The sequence below is a fragment of the Semicossyphus pulcher genome, unplaced genomic scaffold, assembly GCF_022749685.1.
Source record: "Semicossyphus pulcher isolate SPU_LCO1_2020_fin unplaced genomic scaffold, fSemPul1.0.p SCAF_10, whole genome shotgun sequence".
In the NCBI taxonomy this organism is placed as follows: domain Eukaryota; kingdom Metazoa; phylum Chordata; class Actinopteri; order Labriformes; family Labridae; genus Semicossyphus; species Semicossyphus pulcher.
This window is the reverse complement of record NW_027211604.1, coordinates 18,842,651-18,869,734: the sequence shown is the minus strand read 5'-3', so window position 1 is coordinate 18,869,734 and position 27,084 is coordinate 18,842,651. Positions and strand designations below refer to the sequence as shown.

At 42.3% G+C, this 27,084-nt stretch overlaps 1 protein-coding gene across 3 annotated transcripts in view; it reads left to right on the top strand.

Annotated features, from left to right (window-relative positions):
* The window catches only part of gabra6b (gamma-aminobutyric acid type A receptor subunit alpha6b), a 34,498-nt gene extending 15,746 nt beyond the window's left edge, over positions 1–18,752 (top strand). For 2 of the 3 annotated variants that reach the window (XM_069678024.1, XM_069678040.1), the window contains 2 exons: positions 4,779–5,035; positions 16,154–18,752. In XM_069678024.1, coding sequence (XP_069534125.1) covers positions 4,779–5,035; positions 16,154–16,166 — 270 coding nt within the window. In that variant the 3' untranslated portion in view covers positions 16,167–18,752. Of the gene's footprint in view, positions 1–4,778; positions 5,040–16,153 lie in introns of those variants that run through there. The other variant, XM_069678032.1, reaches the window with a different exon arrangement.
* Positions 18,753–27,084: the final 8,332 nt, after the last annotated feature.

Genomic DNA, 27,084 nt, shown 5'->3' with positions numbered 1-27,084 from the left:
CACAGGATTGAATACAACTCATGCCAATCAAACGGGTAAACAGTGAGTGAGTGGAAACCACGATAAAATGACAGCTTGTTTGGTGTTCAAAAACCCCGCCAAAATGTTGACAGAAGCAGCCCAAAATTCATCTACCAGCCCAATGCTATTTTCCCCAGCCCAAGTTAATCAAAAGAAGCCCAATCTAACAACACTGCATACTTCTTCTTATTTAAGTTTTGCTTTACTTAACATGGACGAAGGTCATGTGTACTGATGTTGCACACGCGAGTAAAGGCTAGTTGTCAAGGGAACGCACTCTCAGAATGTTGCGGTTTGTTGGGAAAAGGAGTATATTGGTCCGACTTTCCACGGCTCCACCAAACCTGACTGGACATGTCAAACTCCATCCGACAAACACCGACAAAAACACAGACTGTAGGCGCACACTGACCTGACAGTTGGTGTTGGTTGGAATTGGTCGCCGTTTGTGCCGCCACCTTAAGGGGCACTATATGACCACCAACTGCTGAGGGCGCAAACAGGGCTGTGTTGTTACTGGTGTTTTTTTAAAGTGTTATCCCTTTTCATTGGAGTTTCCTTTTGAGCCAGTCACATGAAGGCTACAGGAGTGGCTAATAATACACCAGGGTTTAAGTTGGAGAAGTAACTTGTAAGAGGTGTGAGAGCATAATAAGACTTCAGAAAAGTCTTTAAAGAGTTATTACTTGACATATTGATCCACAGTCCTGTGGCTGTACTATTAAGAAGATGTTATGAATGCAGTGTTAAATTTAGAGGATATTGTTAATGCATAAAAACCTTTTTCACTAGTCATCTTCAATCCATCTTTCACTGGCTCAGTTTGTATTTTTGCAACACTTGTGATAAATGTCTTTTTTTATCATTTGAATGTATGAACATTAACAATGGAAAAAGGAGTGTAATAGCTGATATATCCTGGCTACTTGTGGCCTTGCTGCAAATGCATTAATATAAAAAGTACATTAACATACACATAGATCTCTGACACCTTCTAATAATGATCCCAATGTGTACACGCCCACTCAACACCCACACAGTGATCTTCCATGCATTAATGCTATAGGGGAAGCAAACAGTTAGAGCAACCTTACACATACACCATGAAACACTCGCAAACACTCTTATACGTAGCTCCCAGCAACCCGCTCACAAGGACACCTCCACATGAGCCACCACCATACATCCATCACTCAGCGCCCAATCCTCCCTGTGTCAAAGTGGGTCTGCTGAAATCTAGAGCGGTGGATAAAGAGAAGAGGAGCTGATCCTTCAGGGAATTGACGAGGAAGAAGCCAGCCTGTTGTCATTTTCAAAAATAGCCTGTGTGTTGGATCGGCTGCGCATACGTACAGTACACCCCACACACAGGCCATGCAAACAAATTCTCACTGATGATCTTTTACTTTGAAAGCAAACATTAGGTAGCTATGTGAAGCTGGTGTTGCTGGCATTTTGGATACAGCTCCAACAGAAAACAAATGAAGTCCAAATAAGTCCAAACTCCTGTTCGAGCATGAATCCTCTGTCTCATATTAAAGGAGCAATTTGCCCCTGGAAAAAAGCAACTGTCAGTCAAAGCTGGTTTTCTCTGTAATCGATAGAAGCAATAATATTTGAAATTGGCCTCATAGCTGTGGAGAAAGTTGAACAAACAGCTTGTGGTTTCACCCCTTCTACATTCCTACAACACCCAGCGTGCATTGCGCTCCTCCCTCCGAAAGGAGCTAGAGACGCTGGAGTAAAATACTACGACGAAAATATACGGGTGGATCGTCTAAAAAAATCTCCAGGTCTGCAGTCTACATTTCAGACATGACATCAGAGGCGGGCGTCCTAGATTGAGGAAGTGTAGTTTAGCGAGCTCCCTGGCCTCCGCCAGATAACACGTTTTACATCTGGCGGAGGTTTACAGGGCCCATTGGAGAAGCGGATAGCGTCCTCCAAAGGCACAGAGCCAAATCTCTATCTATTTTTTTCCTACCATAATGGCATTAGCTCCCCATAATAGCATGATAGGACTGAGGTTGAAAATCGGCGAACTGGCCCTTTAAGCTTGACCTCACAGATGAGCAGTGATACAACATGAGGACGCATGCCTCACATCAAATAGGGGCACTCATTTTAATTGATTGATGAGTAAGCTTAACAATAGCATGACCAGCTGTTAGATCATCTGGACCCACTCACTCTAACAGCTCATCCTCGCTGTCATACTGCTTTTATAAATCCTGATCTATTGTTTTTTTATCCCGTCTTCCCGTCGTAGCACCCCGTTACATTTTTACTTCTGTCGCTGCAAGAGTGAAACGCTGATGAGAAAGTTTTATTGTACATTGTGGTTCTGTAAAGAAATGCCTCACACTAATGAAGTCTGCAGAATTGAAGATTTTATCAGAGTGCAACATCCTCCTTTCTCTTCCCTCTTCTCTGCCACACTTTGTACTTAGAAACACTCGTCAGTACATCAGTAAGGGGAATACAGATGTTTAAAATCAGAGCAATTATAAGTTAGTTACTGTTATGTATAGTCAAGCATAGACCACACTCTATTTGCAGACCTTCTGCACAGATATGGGAAATCTGCCCTACCATATATGGATCTCTTTCCTCCCTGTTAGCTGCGTGTTTCCATGGTTACACTCCTGATGTTGGACCATCATACAGAATTGGAAAGGCAGGAAGACTCAATTAAATCAAATCCATCTCAGGATAGCTGCCATACAACATGATGGTAATATTTCTTTGGAGATGAGCAGCAGTACAAAGTCCCACTACACCAAAAACATTCTGTGAGGTTCTGAATGACACATTTCCTTGTTGGCTGAAACCACTGCATCTGCAAATATGTCAAGTTTAGTCAAATTATAACCCAGTGACTCATCTGGGTTTATTTTGAGGTTGGCCTCCATGCAGTTTTGTAAGTGTTCCCCTCAGCCAGAGGATTGTAACACTTTCTTAACCTGCAGTGGAACATGTAATCCTGTGACCTCCCAAATCCAGCCTAAATCTTCTAAGTTCAGTTCTCGCGCCAAGACTGCTTTTTGGAAATACGTCAACTGTGAGGTGAATGTGCCAAACAGATGGAAACTTGACTGGTCATTTGTAGTTGTATTTATATGTAGTTAACAATTTGTAGGCAAATAACACGTTTTTGGGTATCAGAAGTGCTCTGGTTTCTGTTTGTAATCTAACTGTCCACCAGAGTTTCCACATGCTTTGTTTGCATGCAGGAATAGTCAGTGAGGAGAACAAAAGAGGCAGAACAAACAGGCTGTGATATTTCCGAACAGACATCTGCATGCAAATGATACAACAAATCCACAATTAAACCTTTAAACTCCATTTTTATTCTCGTTTCTCAAGCTGCTAGTCGGGCTGCAAACAATGGCAGCGCATGGAAAAAAGGAAGTCTCGGCCAGTAGTCGTTTATCGCTACTCGCTGGCTACACCACCAGAAAAGTTGTCCGTCGCACCCAGAGGCATATCGTCAGCAGGCGTTAGGCGACCGCTTTCGTGATTGCTGCGGTTGCACAAAAAGAGGCATAAATAATCATGTGTGGATCATTTATGTAAATCAGAATCAGAATCGGGGTTCTTTGCCAAGCGGGTTTACACATGCAAGGAATTTGATTTGGGGTTTTGGTGCAAAACAATTGTGAACGCCAATTTGTGTATTTGGTTGTCTAACTGCGCTCTTTCTGGGTTGTGATATTTATTTGGTTATTTGATGCAGATATGAAGCTTTGCATGCTTATGCTCTGTTTTCTATTGCTTATGTAATGGTTTTACGGGTTGCTGGCAGGGTTATGATTTGGGCTGGTTTTGAGCTGTAACTGGGCTGGAAACTGTCAATCAGATCTGGCAACACTGTTCATACGAAGCATCATGCTAAGTATCGTCCACAACGCTTGCTTCCATAATAATTTAATGACGCAACGGTTGGGTACACCTATATAACGTTGGTTCATCAGAATGATTGTTGAGTTGTATGCTTCCTCAGGATGATACCCAGATGTATACTGTCTTCTTTGGTCTAAACAAAGTGAAGGCTCTCTCTCTCACTCTCTCCGACTCTACCTACAGGCAACACGATGTTCCTTGACCCATTTCCCATGCGTACTCTCCCTCCCTCTCTCTCTTTGTGCACTGATACTGTAGCTGATTTACAACTATTGGAGCAGGGAGCATGTGCTGAGATCACTCCGGTTTACTGAAAGTTGATGAGGCACGGCGATAACCATGTGTCGATACACTGCGAGCCTCCATTGTTTAATATGTTTTGTTTGCTTCCCACAACTGCATCAATCTTCATGGAATGGGTTGATTGAAATCGCATCAAATCAGAAACAAAACATCATTGATTTCCTTTGTTGGGCTTAATTACTTTGCTACTCATTGGTATTCTAAACAGATCTTTGAAGACACACTCACACTGATGAGCTCACAGCTGTGCAAATATGGCTTTAACATCAGGATGGATTACTCTTTATTTTTCCTCCATTTAGCTTCATTTTCTTTTTGTTATTATAGTTGTAACGTCTTGATGTTATCAGATGGCTTTGCCATTATTACAAGTTGGTCATTTTTCATACAGAATCACTTTACACTCCACTATTAAGATTATTAACACGTAAAATATTATGTTTTATGACGCTCTGGGTACAACAGCAGAGCACCACTTTAATTATTAAAACCTCTCATAAATGTGAATGTCCTCTTACAGATCCTATATCTTTCCTCTCTGCCTCTCCAAGGTGGACGCCAGTAATGTTCTGAAGAAGAGGATGAACTCTGCCCCGCTGTTTGACCGCCCTGCAAAAACATTTCCCAACCCGCCCGTTAATGCCCAAGCCTTCCTGCAGCAGGGTTCAGCTGTACCGGCCAACAACGTCCTGACTGGCACCAGCATCATCGACAAATACTCCCGCATCCTCTTCCCACTTTCGTTTGGCGCCTTCAACCTGGTCTACTGGATCGTCTATCTCACCAAGGACACCATGGAGACGACCAGGTGAACAGACAGCATTATTGTTACGAATAAGTGCCTTCCCTCCAATTTTAATTTGTTCAACCTCCACCAGGCTACGTCCACACATATTCACAAATTAGATACTTGTGTATGTATAAAAGGTCATTTATAACAAACACAATCTCTCTTCCAACTGGTAAAATATGGCCGCTAGGTTAGTGGTCCAAGGTGTCAAAATATGGTGCGACAAAGACAAAGTTCAGTTAGACGTTTAGAATAAAGCTCAGCTTCCAGAGAGACTTTTAACATCGAGCTTGCTGACAAACACTTCACAACAGTCAGTAACATGTTGATATCTTTGTGGAATAGTGGCAGCTGGGCGCAGTACTAAGGACGTTTGCATGAAACAACCGTTTGGGATGTAATTAAAGGACCTTATATGATGTTACTAATGTACAAACTAATGTGCATAACGTAACTTATAAAGAAGTCAACTTCTTCATGAAGGTCAAAGTTGATAGATTTTGTCACACACAATGACTGTATATAATGATGGACGACGTGTCTCCATCTGCGCTCATTGTGCAAAACTGAAGCCAAAATACCCCCCGAGGTGGGCGCTGCCATCTTGCAATGGTGACGTCATTTGGAGCCAGAGACTGTGCAGTAGAGATCGGCAGGTGGAGCTGCCGTAGCCACTTCTGCTAACCAAAACACACAATAACTTGTGTTAACTGTTATGTGTGGGGAAAAAAAAGGCAAAGATCCCGCACGCTGGCGTTTTTAACACCAGAACAGCTTCTTGTGTTGGTCTGAAGTTAACATTCACAGATATGTAAACTTCAATGACTAGTGATTATTTTAGTCACGTTTCCTCTCGCCGTTCCTCCTCTACTCTGCTTATCCGGAACAGATCGGCTGCAGGAGCCGGATTTGTCAACAGAGCTGTCAATCATCCTTTTTACAGCATCAAATAACTAATTACAAATAAACTTGTCAGAAATGAACACTTGAATGTAACTCAGCATGATAAGAACTAACTATAATGACAGAAACCATGTTTGAGAGAAATTGATTTGGCGTTTTTTTTTATTTTATAGTTTCACTCCTGTCCCATCTGTTAACATGGAGGAGGCGGGCTTTATGACCTATACTGCAGCCAGTCAGTGCTCTTTTGCTATTTGCGCTCTTTAAGTGACTTTACTGTAAATTGAAACAATTAGCTAGAGGACTGTGTCCAGAAACTCAACAGGGACACCTATAGCATGATATTTTGAGGCATTGGACCACTGCCCAAGCTGCCATATTTGATTTAGGGAGTGAGAATGGGCTTTTCAAACACTTTATTCCTACAGGAAATATGAACAACTTTAAGACAGCCGAGTAGTTTAAAAATCCAACAGATGGGATGCTCCAGTGAGAAACTAAACAAGGCCAGACTCTTCTCTACTTTTAAAGTCCTTAATCTTGTGTACAAAGTGTTTTGCAACAGGGGTTTAAAAATTAATCAAAATTAGATTTTAATGGATTGCTTTGATGAAATAAGTCAAAGTTTCCAAAATCTGTTCAAAGTTTTCTTTGCCAGCGAACAAAGTTGGTGCTCGTGTTGACGAGCTGCCTGGGATCATCAGAGCCGATGGAGCTGGCCGTTTGTTTCTTAGTGTTTAGTACAATTAAATATTTATGGAGGCATATTAATGGGTATTCCATTGATATATATATTTTAGATTTCACATTAAGTCTAGAATGCATGTGTACATTATGCAAAGTAGTATAATGTAACATGGAATCATCAAAATTAAAGCCATAATTTACACTACAACACATGGTTCAGTGTAGAGCTGCCCTGATAAGGTAGCTGTAACATACATCTCACAGGTTGTATGGCTAAGATGTACTTTGTTTTCCTTTGATGTGTACAGGCGTGTGTGTGAGTGCAGGATGGATTGTAGCATGAGGATGTACAGCATGTATCTGTCTCCATTATACGTTTATTTCTCTTTTTTTATATGTGTGTGTGCCAGCCTGAGAGCCAATGTATTATTCAACAGCCACACAAAGCTCTTACAGCTCTAATTATTTACCATATGGCTTTTCTAAATGCATCAGCATGGTCGAAAGAGCGGTCACAGGCTTCATGCAGTCGTCGAATTATAATTGCAATGCAAGACCACCAGGCAAACGCTGGCAGGCTCTCTATTTGTCACTCAATGTTTTGCAACGGGTCCAGCACGACTCTGCCAACAGGCTGAAGTCCTAATAGCCTGTAGGTGTTTGTTTTTTCCATACACAGTGAACTGTAGCTTCAATGATGGCACGAAATGCACAATTAGTTCGAGCGTGTATCTGAGCAGCATTAACAAATATGTTTTTGTCTTTCAGGGGCGTTTTATTAGACATAGATAAATATAGAGCTGTGCTGGCTGTACACAGTCACAGCAGTGCTTTAAGGCACTGGCAATACCAGGCGGCCCCTCAAACATGTCATAAAAAAATACTGTAAGAAATGTATAAAATCCTAACATCCTTAAGAATTCAAATGTTCAAGTGGTTTTAAACATGTAAATGTAAAGAACAAAAAAGTATAAATAACTTCAAAGTAGTGATGGGCGAGTCATGACTCAATCGTACGAAAGGATCGACTCGTTTTACTGACTCGGGAGTCACGAGTCCTCATCCCCACTCACCCCTCCTACCCGCTACTAGCCACTGCAAACCGCAAATTTGAGGCGAGACCACCTTTGCCATTTGTTTAAACTCAGTACTCACTCCCAGAGTCCGGCACCCGGAGCTCGCTACCTGCCCTGAGCTGCAGGTCTGACTCGAGTTACACGAATCACTCACTGAATCACTTACTCAGTACCTGTCTCCCAAACAAAAAGCACTCTTTCCGCACACAATCATGGGAAAACGAGCGTCACAAACTCTGCGAAATGACTCGTTTTACGATCAGAAATAGATCAAATAGGTCCAAAAACAATCAGAAGGTCTAGAAGAGCTGCACAATTTAGTTTAATCTCCCATAATGTTATCGAGTGCTTAACTGGAGGTTAGCCCGATCGGGCGACGGGAGTCTCTAGTGCGCTATGGACGCTTGGACCGGTGGGGGATTCAAGCTCTGGGTAACTGACTCGAGTGACTCGAAAACCCGACTCTCTTTAGTGAGTCACTCATACAAACTTGAGTTAGTAAAAAGAGTCGAACCTCCCATCTCTACTTCAGAGTCACTTGGTAAATAGCATGTAATATACACTCACACACATAACACTTTTAATTTAAAAATGCTCCTACTATGCTCTCACATTAACGGCCATGGCTATCGTATCGTACAAATGCTGCATTAGATCATCCAGATCCTTTCCAAAATCTTTGCATAACGTGATCTTTTAAAATAAAAACCATCCCAGAAAGTCTGCACTGAGAAATGACCTGAGATTGGTCTTGATTAGATTCAAAGCTCTCCTCAAAGGCAACACTGACTAGAAGAGTAAATAGCAGTGTAAGAGCAATGCTGAGGTTTCCATAGAGATCTAGATGCTGTTCTTTGTTTGTATGATCACGAGAAGGCATGAACAGCAGCCCTGCACTCCACAAGAAAATGCTCATGTGAGTCACGCAGGGATTTCTTCTGTCTATCTTTAAATTTGCACCTCTGAAAAGACAAATTTTCCTTTGAGAACAGAAAAACCATTAAGGTCAAAAACGGCTTTCAGTTATTTTTTTGAAAATCTGTCGTTCAAGCTGTTGAGTTGAAGAAGAAGCTGGCAGGAGAAAGCTCTCTGTTAAAGTGCTTATCTTGTCAGCTTGGCTGTCAGCTGTCAATTTGAGGGAAATGTCCTGTCATCTCTAAAATCTGCAGGTTTGCTGCTATCTCTCAAGCATCAGTTTGAGAGGCGGCGAGTCCTCCTTCCCTGGAATTGTCCAGGTACGCTCGCACTGCGCTTGCTTCTCTTTCAAGTGCCTCGAGAGAAACACTGGGGCTTCTGCAGACATTTGCTGACGTGGTTGATCTGACACAATGTGTACCAGATTACACAGCACAGTGTGAAACTCCATGTCATTACCTCACCCTCAGTGCTGGCTTTTGCTGAGGACATTGTCTCCGAGCCATCTACGACACTGATGGGGTTTGGAGAGCGGACAATAAGTGTATGCTCTCTGGCAAACGGTACTTAAAGAAGTTTCACAACTTTTTGTTTGGATGTCTATTCAGTGGTGATGATGAATGTGGTCAATTGAAGCAATGTATTCACCTGCTGAGAAACTGAAATTGCATGCTCGTCAAGCCATTTCAGAAGAGTCTAAATGTACCAGGATGCATTGCAGTGAGCAGTCGCAGCCTTGGCCTTGTTCTGCCGCGTACTCAAAGTTGACCTAAACACTACAAAATCATCCACATTGAACACATGTCTGAAACAGAGACTAGAAAGCCAAGCCTGAAATAGCCTATAGGACTTCTATGTCAAATGAGCGCACTGGAGCTGCAAGGACAACAGATTTTGCGGCTTGTTCCATCTTGGTGCTCCCATTATCGTAGGACTGTCCTTGGCAGTCTAAAATCTTTAAATGTAGCAAGTTGAATGTGGTTGCAGCATTGCTGTGAAGTAGTTTGTCAGCTCTTTGGGGGCACACTCTTGCCCTGGGTTGCCAAGCCGTTGCTTGCTTTGCCTGCACGACAAAATTCTTAAAGAAGAAACACCTGTGCAGAAAGGTCAACATGTCTGTGTCCGACACTAAACTATATTGTTGCTGCATTCTCTGTTTTTTAATGGCACTACATGTTTTGTTGGTGGATTTAGAACCATTTTTGTGCACAATATCTGTGATCTGGTGTACGGTATTAATCAAGACACAATGCAACACAAAGGATGACAGTGGAAACTTCAAACACGACAGCTTCTGTTCTCGTCATGATGCATTGTGAAGTCTTAGAGGCACATTATTGTCACTTTTACAAGTGGTATCTTTCAAATGCATGATTAACTTAGACATATATACGACTCACAGTTGTTATTGATAGTCGATTTGCATAGCAGTCATGTCATTGTTATTGCCAAAGCAGTGTTTCAGTGACATCAGTAGCTGTATGATGCTCTCATACATCACCTGTACAGATCTTGCAGGGTTTGACACTTTGACAGAATGCCGAGGCTTATTCCGGTTGAAGGAGAACTCCCTGCTTATGATGCGTGTCTGCATGCAATTTCCTTTGTTTGATTTGTCGCAAGCATATGCTAGACACAGATGCAATAGCGTGGTTATGCATTTGCAAGCACACTATCGATGCACTTCATGACTACGGGGCTTTTCAACTGTGTGGGTTGAGGTCCTTCATTCTCTAGATTTCTCTCTCTGTAAAAAGGAAGAAGCCCCGAGGCCTGAGCTGAGACAGCTGGGAGTTGGGAGGCATAGGGATAGGTTTGTGTGACTGACCCTCTTAGTGATGCTCTCTTATATCTATTAACTGATAGAGATTGTAAGCAAGAAAGGACATCAGGCTGACAAACTTGATGCAGAAGGGTAGGGGTGATCGTTGCTTGTGTTGTATAAACTCTCAGGTGTACGTCGCTTTGGACAAAAGCGTCTGCTAAATGAAATTGGAACACTGTAAGGAGTCTGCTGACCTGCAGACCCTTTAAATGTATAGGAAATAAAGAAAATAAGTGTTTCAGTAAACGTGTGTGTGTGTGTGTATATATGCAACACACATAATGTTTCTGCATACATTCAAGAGTACGACAGAGCAAGTGCATGAAGTGTGGGCAGTGATGAAAGCAAAGAGGAGGTGATACATCACACAGTGCCATAGGCCTTGTAACTGAAAGTCCCAGTGGTGTTAGAACCTAAGTTGACCAGATAGTGAAAAGAGCAAGTACAACCACAGGTTGTCACTGTGATTGATTGTGGTTACATCCTTCTCCCTGTAAAAGGCAGGGTGTCTGACAGTGACAGAAAACTGTCACCAAACACTTTAACCTGCATGTGTTGTTGTTGTTGGAGAATTTTTAGTTGCATTCAACTGAACCTACAAATAGTTTTATTGATCAGACAGAAAAAGTGGATGTAGCCAATGTGATGTCAGCCATTGGTTTCCTGACAGCATGACTGAAGCCCTGATTTTGGGATTTGGCTGCCGCCATGTTAGTTTTTTTGGAGCCAGAAGTGACCATGTTTGGAGCTCAGACTTCTTGCACAGCCAGATAGTTCCATCAATCACACAACAAGCCAGATTATTTGTCCAGTTTTGGCATGAAAAAATCCCCAAAAGGAAACAGCAACACAAACACGGCGAAGTAAAGTTCAGCGACTGTGTTGACGTCTAGCAGACAGCGAGCAGTGTCCACCTGTCAGTCAAGTGACCCCTTCCCCCTATAATTTAAGGCTCATTAGAATTAAAATGGGTGAGTTATATAAAGATGTTCTAACAGGCTGTAAACATGTTTATTTCTGCTGTAAATGGGCATTTTCCCGTCTGCCATAATGTTATTTGCTTCTAGCCACTTGAGGAACTGCATATTTTTTTACTTCCGCATTGGCTTTATTTTTCAACCTCAGAGGTTTCCGCTTGGTGAACCCCCCTTTTGAGGTCTGCAGAATTTTCTCTGTCGCCATCTTGGCATTTTGAAGCCAGAAGTGACCATATTTGGACAACAGACTGGTAGCCACACCCTACAACATATACTGCTTGAAATGGACCTTCATTTTAAAAATGAGCATCATGATCATCATCATCAGACTTCAAGCTTGCAATTTATTTTGCCAAATGAATACAAGCACTTGGTCTCTATGGATAAGAGAGCAGTGATATTTGTGCATGAGGGTGCCGCGTGAGCATGTGATGAAGAGCAAAAACAAGCTGTGGTTGCGTTACCAAAGCCCGCTGCACCCGGGTATGACTTTCCCCGATTTGCACTGAGCCTGGTAAAGCCGAGATGTACTGCAATTCGATTTTACATCTGGCTAATGGAGATGCATATGAGTAACTGGGTGTAAATGATTGTTAAAATTACAGTTACGCACACGTGATGGAGCTGAACTGTGAGTCTGTGCAGAGTAGACACCAGCTGTTGTGCAAAAAGAAAGCAGATTCACACTCCATGGTACAATGCTTCACACTTCCACAATTAACACTTTACATTTCATTACTATTTTTATGCAGTACCACCCACACAGGTGACCTCTAATTCTGAGTTAGTTCCATCTAAATCCAAGTATTACATCTATTAGATAAAAGCAGACACTCCTTTTCACTCAGGAGAAATAAATATCCAGCTCTAGTGGCCCTAAGTGAAAGCAGATCACACTGCATGCAGCAGCTCTCTTTCATTCTCTGTAGCTTTTATTACACAAGGTTCTCCTGCGAGGATGAGCTGGACCAGAAGAAAACTCTGTTTGTGCGAGCGTGTGTGCAGGTGGATTCGTGTGCATGTCTACTTCTGCGAGTATACAGGCATACAAGTGTATAAATGTGCCATGGCAGCAGTGACTAGCGACTGGAGGCTATTTTAATGAATAGCACCATTCAGGGTGCGACATGAAGGAAACAAATTTGCTGAAAACACTTCCGTCTTTCAAGGGCCCCAGCTGGTTGCTGACTGGTTGCTGGCTGGCTGGCAGCCTGACTGGTGTATGTGTGTCACAGTGGGTACAGCAGGTGATAAGCCCTGCTCCTCTTTATTGCCCATCAGAGTGCCAGGCTTGAAAAACAACTTCCCCATTGTTGCTCATAAATCAAAACCGCTAAATGCTGTTTCCAACTCAATTCCTATTTTCGACTGCAGGGCCGTAGCCATAACTTTGGTGTAATGATCATTCAATTACAGGCCACTCAGACAGGGAGCGAAGAAGACCGATATAAACAGAGACCCCCCCATCTATCATATTTCTGTCGGCGGCCTCGTGGGAATTGCTACATCTGCCTTTGTCACCTAGTTTGTGTGTGCTTGCATGAATGCATTTCTCACACATCTACCTGTGTTTACATGGACGCCTGTGTGCACACTGAGGCGGAGAACATTTACAAATCCTTCTCGAGAGATAAATTGTTATCACACGAGAAAACTGCTCTTTGTCCCTGACTTTCACTTCGTTCATTCCCTCTCTCCTACTATCCCTCACACTCAATTGCTCTCTCTATTCCCCACTTTATCTCAGTGTCACTCTCTCAGACACTCTCTCTATTTCACCCTCCCCCCCCATCTCTCCTGCCTGTACTCTGCTTCCCCCTTTATAAGACAGGACAGCCCAACCAGCTAAGCAGAGCGGTCTCTCACTACCTCATCTATTCAGCCTTATCATCCAGTCATTTCAGAGCAATGAGGAACCTCCTCTGTACTGACTGCACAGATGTACATTGGCCATCTGTTTTCTTGTACAAATACAGTTAATGTAGCAGGACAGGCCTGTCTTAAGAGAAATGGTCCAATCACAGAAAGGTCACAAGTTCATTCCCTGCAAGAGCCGATATGAGCCTGTCAGCAGCTGTGTGACCTGTCAGTGAGCCCGGGAGCAAGACACTCAACAGTCCTCAGTCATTTATGTTGCAATGGACACCATTAATAGCCACCAAAGGGCTTTTCCTTGATAAAATAAAAATATATTTTAAACTGTCAACAGTAAAGATTGGAAACAGCATACAGAATATAGCAGTACAGAAACAGTATGGCAACGATGCACAATGTGTGTCATTTTTATACACGTCAGACCTAACATAGCTGCATCAAACTGAGAAATAAATATATTTAGACCCTATACTTTAACAGTCAGCTCCATTGATTTTGCATGAGCTGTTACTTTCTGCAATAATAGGAATTAAAGGTTGAAGGTGTAAAATTTTTATAGCCGATGGAAATATGGCTTGAAATAGAGTCTCATAAAGCATCCACAGAAATTGCAATCGCTGGGTGTTATGAGGGGACGGACCAGACTAAGAGTGGTTCAAAAACCCCGTTTAAAAGGCAGAAACGTGGAACAGCTACCTCGACCGGATCAGGGAGACCGGGGCTACACCCTGGAGCCAGACCTTGGGGAGGGGGGGATGCGTGACGGCGAGCGTCTGGTGGCTTGTTTCACATCCATCAGCCCATAGAAATAACATGGAGCCGGGCCGTGTGGGCCCACCCCCCGAAGGGATAGGCATAGAAGTCGGGTGCGTTGCAAGCTGTGCGGCAGGCAAGGGCAGGCTGGCCTTGGTGGGCTGATGCCTGGAGGCGTAGACTGGTTCTTCACCGTGACCCGGCCCAGGATAAGCAGAAGATAATGGATGGATGGGTGTTATGGCTGTAATAGCTGCCTTTTGACTTTTTGTATAATTGGAAAATCATGGATTTAAGCTCCGGTCATGTTTTAAGACGTGTAAAATGCTCTGCTTGAAATAATGAATTGTGTCTGATGTGTTTTTTCTGCAAAATACGTTGTAACCTTTTACCTTGTAAAAATCCTCCCAAGGCATCTCGTCCTTCTCCCTCATTAAACATTCCTGAATCTGCATAGTCCCCGCCCACTATGCAAATATCCAACCGCCCCCTCTGTCGCGAAAACAGAACACGTCTCTGCCATCGTTTAGTGGCAACTTGTTGAAACTTAGCTAGCTTGAAACAAGTAACGTTAGCGTGAGTAGTCGAAGTGAGTTTGCAAAAATTAGTTACAGCTGGCTCGTGCATCCCCTAAGTGGTTGCCATAGGTTTCACATAATGATCTGCATAGCGTCACTTCGTCCATTAACGGGATTAGCTCCTTAGGTTTGTGACGTCTCAAACCTGCCAATCTGAAAACGTGTTGTTCAGCCTGTCCTTGGTACACTGCAGTTTAAAAGCAGACAGGCCCAGCCATGGAGATGACTGCTTATGTTGTCCCTGATATGTCTTGTAGCACATGAACAACACCACATGGAGATATTTACAAGGTTAAGCACTGGATTTTCACTGGAGGGGGGCTTTAAGTAATACATATGTAAGCATTACCGAGCCCAATTAAAACCTAAAAGCAAGAATGTCAACAGTAACTATAATTACAATATTGTTTTAATTTTGATACGTACTCTTATGTACATGAGGCCCTATATTACATAGTTAGAAGGCTATTGTAGATTTGGGTATGTAGTGACTTGGCCAACCTTTTCCCTGCCTTATTGAGTTTGTTTGCACTGAGTGCTCAGTTTCCACCTTGTGTAAAATACACAAGAACCAAACGCAGGGATACACATTTGTATTACAGCTGTTTAGATGGTTTATGTAAATCCAGTAATGGAATTTTTTATCAATAGGTTTCCAAACAGATATAGCTGCATAAATCAATATGCAATACTCAGGATATGGCAAAACTACCTATTACACTGCTGAAAAATCACATCATCCCACAGTCTAACACTTATTTACAAGTTTCAATTCCACATGTGAATCTAAAAGTTAGTGAATTTAGAGTACAAACTATTGGATTGGAACAATAAGTTAAACTGAATGAAATGGCAGAGCATCCACATGCAAATACAGTGCATTTGCATACAAGGTGCATTTTGGAAAGTGTTTTAATTTGAAGAGCAAATTTTTCCTCCACTTTAAAGCACATGGACACATAACCTGATCGAGCCTCCTCGTCCACCTACCAGCCAAAAAACAAAAGAAAGTTTGGCCTTCTCTCCGCCAGCAGCCTTGAAAGTTCACCGGCTGAAAATGGCTCTCAGTGCTGTCAAAAGTGTCTCCTACTTTAACACATCAGGCGGAGGAGGTGGAGGTGTGAACTACCTGGCAGAGGTTCCCAGACGAGCTTCACAGGGTCTCTGTGAATAACATTGCCAGCAAGGGGCTGAATAATTCCAAAATTTTGAATTCAGCCTGGAATGAATGCCAGCCTCCACAGCGAGCCTGAACCAGAGCATGCTGTTACATCATGCCGCTGTGCGTTTGTGCTTGTGTTTGTGCAGGCAGATGTGAAATGGAGTAGGTGTGTGTGTGTAGGTGTCTGTATGCATAAATCTGTATGTTTGAATATGTTTTAAAAAAATCCATAATTTGGAAAAAAAAAGAAACCTTTATTTCCTCTGTGCAGCTTGCCACTGTGCTCCCTCTTTCTCTCCCTGTCTCTCTTTAACACATGCACAGTGTGCAGAGCCGCCATCTTTTCACTCACTTTGCCTTTATTTCTCTTCTTTTTGTCTTACAGGGACACGGTCTAAGCCAAGAGTTCGTCTTCCTGGAAATCACACACACTTTCATACACCTGCACAGACACACACACACACACATATATATATATATATTCACAATAAATAGATGACAAACGTTTGCCAAGCACTCTTTTATGCCGCCTCAGTGCATTGTATTTCTTTTTAAGCACTCCCTTGGAAAGTAAGTGTGTTGAGAGCCGATGAACCAGCTCCTATTGCCAACTTGACCCGGGAGCTCACAGCCTGTGGGCCCCAGGCTCTGGAACCATTTCAAACAGGTATTTTGTTTCTCTCCATCTCCCTCATTTCTTTATTTCTCCTCCCCGATGTTTAAAAAAGTCATATCGGAGGACCCTTTTGCAATGTTTGTCCCGATTCCCTTCCCGTGTGGATTGGGAGAGATGTAACAGCTAAGCTAAGCTAGCTAGGCTGCAGAGCCAGGAGCTGAGCCTGTACTTTGTTCTGTGTTTTTATTTCTGTATCTGTGCAACATGTATGCAGTTCCACACATGAGAGGGATTTTGCATGTATGTTAGAAAAAGCACATCCCCTATTATATTTAGAAAACACTTGAGGGAATGAGTTTGCTCGTTTCCTAGCTGGATCGAGTGTGACTGTCTGCTCTCTCACTACCAGCTCTTCTGCTTCTTTCCGCTCTTCATTTTTTACCCACAAGACCCATTTGCAACAGCATTTTTTGGTTCATTGGCTTAATTTCCCTCTGCTGATGGAGTACAGAGGATGTGAAGTACAATCTTCAAAGAGTTTTTTTTGATGGTGTGTTCCACAGATACATTGGCGTGGTTGAATCTTCACTGTCACATCCACATATGGACGGAGAATCTTCCACATTTCATATCAGTATCAAATACTGCAAAAACACAAACACTAAAAGATGCATACGTTCCACTCACTTACAGTTTATGATCTTCACAGTGACAGCATTGGCCTAGTTTTCATTTAGACATCAGTGCATGTTTTAATGATTATTGTAACATAACTTGTCAGATCCCAAAGCTGTGATCTATTTTGTAACATGTTTTGGGGGCGAGGAAAAACCCTGAAACACACACACAACCTGCCTCCAGAAATAGAATGTGCAAGTTTTACTGGATTTTTGATGCAAGCTGGAGGAGTTAGTTTGTGCTGAAAAATGCATGACACAAAAAAACTTCATTGCAACAATGGATGTAAACACAACAGATGCCAGAGTGGCATATATTCATTTAAAAAAATAAGAAGACAAAGTTAACCCTCTGCAGCAAACTCGTTAGCATCTCATACAGTGAGGTCTTCATGTATCCTGGCAACAAACCATCTTTCCCCGGAGAAGATTTAAGCCTTTATGTGCAAACGCTGTTATCATTGTCTTGTTTATTGTTGCTATTTATTGTAGTCATTTAATTGAAGTTAAAGGATTCTTACCCTAGTTGCCAATTAATTCTCGAGTTGACAGCTCTGGCGTCTGGTTTCCATTATGAAAGCAGCGAAAAATAGCAACGTAAAGCTATCATCATCAATTATACGAAATGCCAAAACATGTTCATTAATAATCCACTTGTGTGGATTTGCATACGATTACACACCATTTCCAATTAAGTAGAGGGGGTAACATGTTAAATCCATGTGGTTTCTATATATAAGCTGGTGCGTGTTTGCTTCCTCATGACATCAATCATCCAGGAGGATGTTCTCATTAAAGGCGTCTCTTATTAACACAGGCACCTTTTTGAAATGAGAAGCTGCACAGTGCGGCGGAAGATTCTACTAGTCTTGAGGACTGTACGCGTTCTCTTGTTGTTTGTTTTTGATGATAATTCAAGAGTTCTGTTAAGCGAGATGATTTCCTTGTTCTGAAATCGTGTGTTCTGTTCTTTTGTCTTCTTTTTTTAATCCTGGTTTGTAAGGAAGCTCTTTTATGTGTTGTACATATGAGCACTTTTCTTTTGACTACCGTAGAAGAGCTCAGTTCGACATGACTGAAATAAAGAGTAAATAATGCATGATTAGAACATTGCATCACGAACATTTTCCAGAATCAAAATATGCAATGCAATAAAAAATGCAATATAGCCTCTGGTTGGACTGCTCAAACCCATTTTCTGAAGATGCAAATCTGTCAAGCAATTGCAAACAAACAACTCTATCGCCAAACAAGAACATCAGTATTGGACTATTGCGCGAAACCTCGGATGACATCCAGTGCCAAGGATTTTTAAATTGTTTTATACAATAACTGTGCATGGCAACTATGGTTTGAGTATTGTATGATTAGGGATAGGATATTAAAACATAAGGATAGTTAATTTCAGGTCAATCCAATGTGCGAGGTTTGAACTTTTGGTAATTTGAAATTGAAATAATTTGGAGCTACGGCCGAGTGCAAGGGATCATTTTAAGGCCTGTCGTTGCATGTTTTCTTCCACGTGTACACCACAGGACTACAAGAACAGCGGTGTCCGACTGTATGAACTGTCTTTGTATACTCCCACTTCCTCTTCTTTGTCACCATCCTCCTCCGCCCCTCTGTCTTTGAGCCAGAGGGCTGACGAGACAGGCCATTTCAGCCCCTATTGCCCTGTGTGTCAGGCTCCATTGTGGGGGGGGGGGGGTGGGGGGGGAACCTGACTGCCAGTGAACTCGGACTGCTACAGAACTGCTGGCTCAACCCCCGACGGAGCACGAGAACAACGACGACCTCCCACCTCCAGCGGTGACTGAGTGTGTTAAAAAAGTCCATTCAAACAGATCTATGTGTCTGAATGTGCGTGTGCGTCTTTTTATAAGACTTAGCGCGTTTGCTTTTATCAATGACCCAATTGATCTGCCCTCCGACCCCAGCCTAGCTGCTCAGCTCCATCGCTCCACCATGAGAACCGCACTTGCATGACCTCAGACCATTTATGTGCTTGTTAGGGTTGTTGAATGTAAAAGGTTGTGAACTCCGTAGAATATAGAATTCTATCTCTATGGATGACTGCGGCCATGAACGGCCCTTTTGTCGCTCTGTTTCATTCCACAGGCATGGGCTGTATCGATGTTCCATTTAGCCGGTGTTAATGCTTTTTTTTTTTTTTTTCTCAGTTGCAATGTCATTCGCCTAGAAATTGTGACACAATTTAGAAGACAATGAATGCTACACATTGTTATTTTATGTGTATATTTTGTTAATATGATTAAGTATTTCTGTAGGTTGCTATTTGTATTCCAACTGTACGACCCTGCTTGATGATCAGCTGCACTGCATCCACCGTTTGTACTGATTTGAATGACCTCAACTTTTGTATTTAAGCAGTTTAGTTGCTCCATATTTGCCCCTTTATGAGTTTCTATTGTCATGAGGATGGCCGTTTTATTGCAAAACAAGAGAATATTTGCATATTCAGGTATTTTGTCCCCTGTTAATAAATGAGTCCCTACTCACTTTTCCCAACAGGATTGTAAGATACTATGTTCAATAAAAACAGAGTATGTATATATATATAAACAGAATATATCCCTCTCTCCTCTTTGTATGAAACTACCGCCGCACATCGAGAGATACTGTCTTTTGAAGAGGCCTTTGAGGCTCTGCTCATTGTGGGATTTTCAAAATACAATCTTTGTTGTACGACTGAAGATGCAATCTCTGTCGCCCTCCCTCGCAGAGCGCTATTCTTTTTATTATTGCCATAATTATAATTATATGCCACATATGAGGAACTTATTTCATCCTTACAGATGCCTCAAATTCAATTTCGGGGTAATTATTACTGTCTGTGCTCATGCAGAAGATCACAATTGTTAAATCTAACCAGTTTAATTTATGACATTTAACCACATGAAGACAATGACTCTCATTACACACATGAATGCTACTATGTGAGACTCTTTACTGCTCCCTGTAATAACAGTCCTGATGAGATGTCATGAGAGAAGAGTGGCAATGTGGTTTAGTCAGTGACTCATACATTTATATAATTCTGGCTCAACATGTTCTAGACTGTGAATGGGTCACATGACAGCTAACTACAGTTTATCACACTGAGTGTGACATTTTGCACTGCAAACACACACACACTGTTTAAGCAGCTATATATAAACATGTACAGTGCATCCCGGTGCATGAATCTATTTGAAAGAAACTGAGCCTTTAACACCAGAAGTGTTAACTCTCCATTCATCCACCCAGAGTGTTGTAACCTCCACCCCCACCCTCAATCTCTCTCTCCTCTCACTTCACTTCCATTCCTCCACACTAAGAGCAGCCTGCAGGCAGGAATAACCACAGGATGGAACAAAAAAAGGAAGTTTTATGACCCAACTTCCTGTTCCCTTTCGGATGCAAACGCATGTGCTTCCAGACCCGTCTCAGTCTGGGTCACCGTAGCCAATCACAAAAGGGTAGAGTGCCACCTATTGGCGCACAACCTGAATCCTCTCTCCTCTCCATCACCACCTCTCCACTCTCCCTCCTCCCACAGACACGCTGGCGCTCGACTCCTACACACTGACTCACCATATGTTTTTTACACACGCACAGAGAAAATCACAGTTTGAGTGCACACAGTAATGGCACGCACACAAAGACTGACACGGAGCAATGTCTCGGTGTGTGTGTGTGCGCATGTGTGAGGATGCACACAGATGCTCAGGCATGCATGCAAATATATGCAGGATCACAGCACATTGAGTCATAACAATGCAAAAACTGACATCCACATATCAACAACAATACCTACATGCATCACAAACACAGTGAATTTTAGTTTGTTAATCTGTATTATTAAGATTATTTTTTGTATTACTGTCTTTCAGGGTCTGGGGACCTGAATTGCATGTCACTCCCCAGCGCCCTGCCTCCCTTATTTCCTGTCATTTCTCTTCTGTCAAATCTTTAATAAAAGCTTTAAAATGAAGTAAAAATATTAAAAAATAAAGATTGTCTCAATTATGTTGCGTGACTTTTGGCCAAATGGTTCATTAATCATGAAAGAATATAGCTATTCATTATGCGGGGGCCTCTGCTTATGCTCTCTTTTGATTAATATCCTCAATGTTATGGGAAAATGAGACGTTTGAAAGGGTGTAAGTAATTTTTCAGAGTACAAGAAACGTTTATTTATTATGTGATGACAGTATAAAAGACAAATTGTAGTAGTTTTGAAGGAAGACATGTAAAAAGGTGTCAATGTTATGCCTTATTTAAAGGGGCCATATTTTTTCAATGGATATTCTCATATTTTGCATGGGTTTATTGTTCACAGTGAAAAAGTGAAAACTGCATTATTCCGTGTTTTTCCAGAATCACATGTTTAAACAGGTCGCTTCTGAAATGGGCCGTTCAGAACAGCTGCAGGTTTCTACGTAGAGTCTTGCTTTCGCTGAAATTGACCAATCGTCATTCACCGTCATTCACCTCAGGCTGCCTTCTTGCACTAGCTCAGTGGTTCTCAACCGGTGGGTCGGGACCCGAAAGTGGGTGGCGGATGTGTGTATGCAGTAGTAGTGTAGTTTATTCACACTCCATGTATCCACTGATTGGGTAATCCTAGCTACATTTACATTATTGAAACTTGATGAGCCCTACAGTAGTTGTATGTGTATTAGTTGTAGTATTTACGTTGCTGTTTTTAGCAAATTTCTGTAGAGGTAATATCTCTTATGCACTGCACCATTTTGCTTGACTATTACATTGTTGGGTTTTCGTGAAGTTGACATACTGTCATGATACGTTCAGTTTCAGGTCCAAACTGCACCATTTTTCTTTAAATACATTTAAGTGGTTGAAAAAAATCAGACGTTTGGGTCGTGGTTTGTCACTAGGAAGGGGGTGGTGGGTCCTGAGGCGAGCCCAGTAGAGAACCACTGCACTAGCTTGTAGTCAAGTCGTTTTCAAAATTTCAACCTACCATTCTGATACCTCCTGTCAATTCTGGCTCGCACATATAAGGCTGTATAACCGATCCTAGAGCAGCCATGTTTTCATCAACTTTTGAGTGACAGTGCAGTGTGGCCACTACGCGCCACTCCAAATACTGTCAGCCAATCGTGGCTAAGGTCTGACCTTTGAATGTCAAAACGGCTTGTTCGTTTCAGGAGGAAGGAGAGACTCCGAAAAATAATTGAATTAAATATGTGTACAATTTTTAAAACAAAACAAACTTTACCAACGTGATTTGAATAGAAAATCGATTGCAAAGCTAAAATATGTGCCCTTTAAGGTAACATCGTGTCATTCTAAATCAGAGACCATTTTAAGTGCGGAATGGAAGAAAAGGAGCAGGGTAAGTGTTCTTAGCCAGCAAAAGTTCTGCACATTTTTCACAATGTTAAATAAAGTTTAGAGTGAGAGACACCCCAAAATACCCCCCTCTTTGGAAATGATCATATCTACAGAACGGCAGTATAAAAATGAGTTTTGTCAGCACCTACCTGTTTCCTGTTCGCCCAACATCATGACCAGAGGTGGATGTTCTTATCACTTTATTTCATCCAGTGAAGCTCCTCAGTTATCACAGTCATGGTGATGGGAATTTTGAAGAAACAGCACGGTGATACCTGCGGGCAGAGAAATAGGAAGGCTGCTTATTCTGCTGACCTTTGACCTGCAGGGAAAAAAATGTTTATACACATACACGCACAGGTAAGCAAAGGGTTTCCCCTACGTGATGGAGGGTTAGCCGGGCCAAAGAGTAGCTGTGTCTCAGTGCTCCTCGGCTGTGAACAGTTTCCACAGCGCTGTCAGCAGGAACCATATTAACCACATCAGATTCACTCAAATGCCTGACTGTCACATGCAGTCTGATTCATCAACTTTCCACACTGTCAACCAGGGAGAGAAGAAGATAGAGAGACAGACGGAGGGGGTTAGAGAGGAAACAGAGAGAGGGAGGGGAGAGGTAAGTTGCAAAGATAGAGAGGTGAGAGGGAATAAACTGAGAAGTGGATAGGGGAGAGAATCAGGAGTGAGATTATAAGCAGAAAGAGAGAGGGGGATTTGGGGATTCAGATAAAAGATGTATGAATAAAAGGGGCACACATGCAGCTCTCTCGTGCCTGACAAGCCAAGCTGCTGCTCGAGGAAGAAACACAACGGCGCAAACCAGCCAATAACCCGGAACGCCGAGTGTCACACAGATGGGAAACACACTCCGACTCTCTCTTTCTTTCTCTCCCTGTGTGTGACGGAGCCACAGAAGCGCTAGCAGCTGTAGTGGCGTTTTGTGCGGAGGTGCAGGCCGGCTGACTCTCAATTCATTTTGTTCCATCTCCTTTCTTTCTGAAGGATGTAATGTGGCGTCACGCACACAGATCTTCAATTCCATTTGCTGCCTAGTGGCAGTACAGTACATGAAACAATGCTTGGGAGGCTTTGCTTGATGTGAAGTATCTTGAATGGAACCATCGGCAGGCATATCACATTTCAGCTGTTGAATATATGGAAAAATACAGGACTGGAGTGTTTTGGAGAGCTGGCGAGGCTTTCAGGGTCCCTGTTCGCTTTATCTTTTATTGACTCAAGAAGAAAATCCCTCGTGGTTAGGGATATTATGCAACGTGTCACAGTTTGAAATGTAAATGAGGTCTGAAGGAGCAGCTGGAGTGACTTTCTGTCACTTGTTGCTAAATTATTTTGAACAAGGAGAGATTGCTCTTAAGGCTGATGAAAACATAAATCATCATGAAACATCTTACCTGTTTATCTCAAGAGCAGAAGGGTTTTTTTTTTTTACAGATCTAAGTGTACTGTAAGAGGAAAACACTGCTCACACATGAGCAGGAGGGATGTCTGGCAGAACATTACAAGCCTGTGACAGAAATATGTTAGATTTCATGACTTTCCCAGTACGATGCAACCAACACGTCTCCATCTGCTCTCATTGTACGAAATTGAAGCAAAAATAGCCCCTGTGACGGGTGCTGCCATCTTGCGATGGTGACGTCATTTGGAGCCAGAGCTGCGCAGTAGAGATCAGCTGGTGGAGCAGCAGTAGCCACTTCCGCTAACCAAAACACACACACACTAAAATGACCAAGGTGATATCCATCCATCCATCCATCCATTTCCCTCCGCTTATCCGCGACCAGACCTCCCTCTCCCTAGTAACATTTCCCAGCTCCTCCTGGTGGATCCCGACGCGTTCCCAGGCCAGGTGGAATATTTAATCTCTCCAGCAGGCTCTGGGTCTACCCGGGGGTCTCCTCCTCCCAGTTGGACCTGCTCGGAATACCTCCACACAGGGAGGCGCCCAGGAGGCATCCTAATCAGATGCCCGAACCACCTCAACTGGCTCCTTTTCCGAGCTCCTTCCGGATGTCCGAGCTCCTTACCCTATCTCTAAGGCTGAGCCCTGCTACCCTGCGAAGCAAACTCATTTTGGCCCCTTGTATTATCTAAATGTGTATCTGACAGAAATATAGTACATTGTCCAAGTTATTACTGAACTACAAAGACCAGACGACACACTATGATCTGACTGTCCATGTGTAAACTTAGCGATACATTAGAATGTCAGTATTTCTTGAAATCTGCTGTTTGGTTAAACAATTGATAAACTTTTTTCCCATTTAGCTCTGCTTGTGACACTTTAATCATGGTAGAGAATAATTGTTGCTGACATGATGGACAGTAAACTTAGAGCCAAAAGCTTAACCAAGTTTTCTTTCCTTTGCAAAGGGTTCAGAGTTATGTGGATAATATCAAATATGCCTGCTGGTTATTACCCCTTTATGAACTAACTAATAAACCTAACCTCCTCTAATTCGAAGCTATTAGTGGAGAAATTGTTAGACCCTTATCTGCATTTAGCCCCAGTCACCCTCCTGTGTAATTGACCTTCGTCTGCTCCATCACGGTGGGCTATATGTACAGACCCAGTCTCATTTCATGAAATATATTTCCTGGTTAATTTGATGAGGAACATCCTGTTCCGATTAGACCCGCAGAGGAGGGGGGGGGGGGGGGGGGTGGTTAAAAATAACCACAGAATCAGTGACAAATGACCTCCTTCGATACATTCCAGCGCTCGACATGCTCCAGGACCCAAAACACCTCGCAGGGCAGATAAGGAGCTTTGATAAGCATTTTAATAGGATATTGAAAATGACGTTGTCTGGTTTATATCTTCTAGCACTGTCATATGATCTATTAGTCAAATATAGTGTGATAATTAAACTTTAAACTTTAAACAACAGTTAGTTCGAACCAAGCAATCTGATTGGACAAGAAGCATTCCATGAGTGCTGATATAGAGAACATCACCCCACTTAGCCAGGTGTTCTGAATAGTGTTAATTAACATCACAGCAGACTGTGTATGTCTACATTGATCAAACTGGTATCTCTGAATCACACAGCAGACTCTTATCACACCTGTTGCTTTATAAATTAACTCAAACAGATAAATCTACATTATACAAAGTAGCTGATCTGTGGTAACCTGTAGACACAGAGTGCTGGAGAATGTTTGGGTTGCTCGGCAACAACAGTCCAGTTTCAGTTCAGTTGTGGAACTAGTTGAGTCGGTGGAGCAAAAAAATAATAGTCTGTTGTTGATTGTTACTGTTTACTATTATTTGCTGCTTTGTTTAACTCTTGTATCAAAGCAATATCACACTCAAAGTCGTGATGTTGTACTGAATATCAGAACTGCTTAGATTAAATGCAGAGTGAATCACAGCTGTGATGATATTCAGTACAATGTCACAACCTCCAGTGTAATATTGCTTAATTCAAGTGGATCAAAATCCTAAAAAGCCTCAAATAGGAAGTGTGAAACATTGTTAGAGGGTTAAGTGCATCCTGGTTTAAAAAAAACTGTTTCAAGTTGGCCAGTTTCTTAAATTCAGACTGATACCTGGAGAATCAAAGGGAGATGTAAATTGGCCTGATATGAAAATGTGCCATATTGTACCGTTTAAAGCTCCTGTGAGGAACTTTCGGTTTGTGTTGACTTTGGCACCCCCTGTGGACCAAGCCGTACCTCTTATCTCTTTGCTGATTTTGTCCTGTACATGCTTAAGTGGTGGTTTTTAACAAAAAACCTCATCCTGCTTTCTTTAACAGTCATATGTATCACTCACCTGGCATTCCCAGGCCAGGTGGGATATTTTATCGCTCCAGCGGGCTCTGCGTCTACCCCCGAAGTCTCCTCCCTGTTGGATGTTCCTGGAATACCTCCACACAGGGAGGCGCCCAGGAGGCAACCTAATCGGATTCGGCCTCTACCCAAAGGTCATGATCAGGGTTGGAACATAGATCAGATTAGACTGGTGACTTGAAGTTTACTGGAATTCAGTTTCAAACTAATACATTTCATTTCAAATTATGAGATTAAAATTCAAATTTTTAATTCAATTATTCAACTTATTTGTGTTGATTTTGGCGCCCCCTGTGGACAAAGCGCTACGTCTTCTCTCTTTGCTGTTCTTGTCCTGTACATGTGAAAGAAGAGTTGTCTTGTAACATTAAAAGTATTCCTCGCTGTGACTCTTTGCTGTGGAAAATATAGAAAATTAAACGCCCTGTCTGACACCTACCCCCCCAGCAGCGATTACAGGCATTAAAAATAACTCTATAGATATGATCAGTGTTGTCGCCAACGGTCTGACATCAGTATTAGTGTCAGTCAGTTTAATAACCAGATAAAACCTCCTCACAGCAGCCGTACTTAGCTAAATAACAAAGAATGAACTGATTTAGTCTTGAAGTCTTGAGTCTGGATGAGTTTATAATAAGAAAACACAACTTAAAAAGAGCCTGGGCCTTTTTCCGTGACTTCTCTTTAAAAACTGGAGGTTGTGTATTGCCTGAGGGAAAGATGCTCAGATAAAAAACTGTTTGACTGAAGCGTCAATTAAAGTCAATTAGAAAGCTAACATCTAATAGACTCTCTTGGCCATTTTGTATGCTCTTTAATGACGGTTCCTAACAACAAGATGTGAAT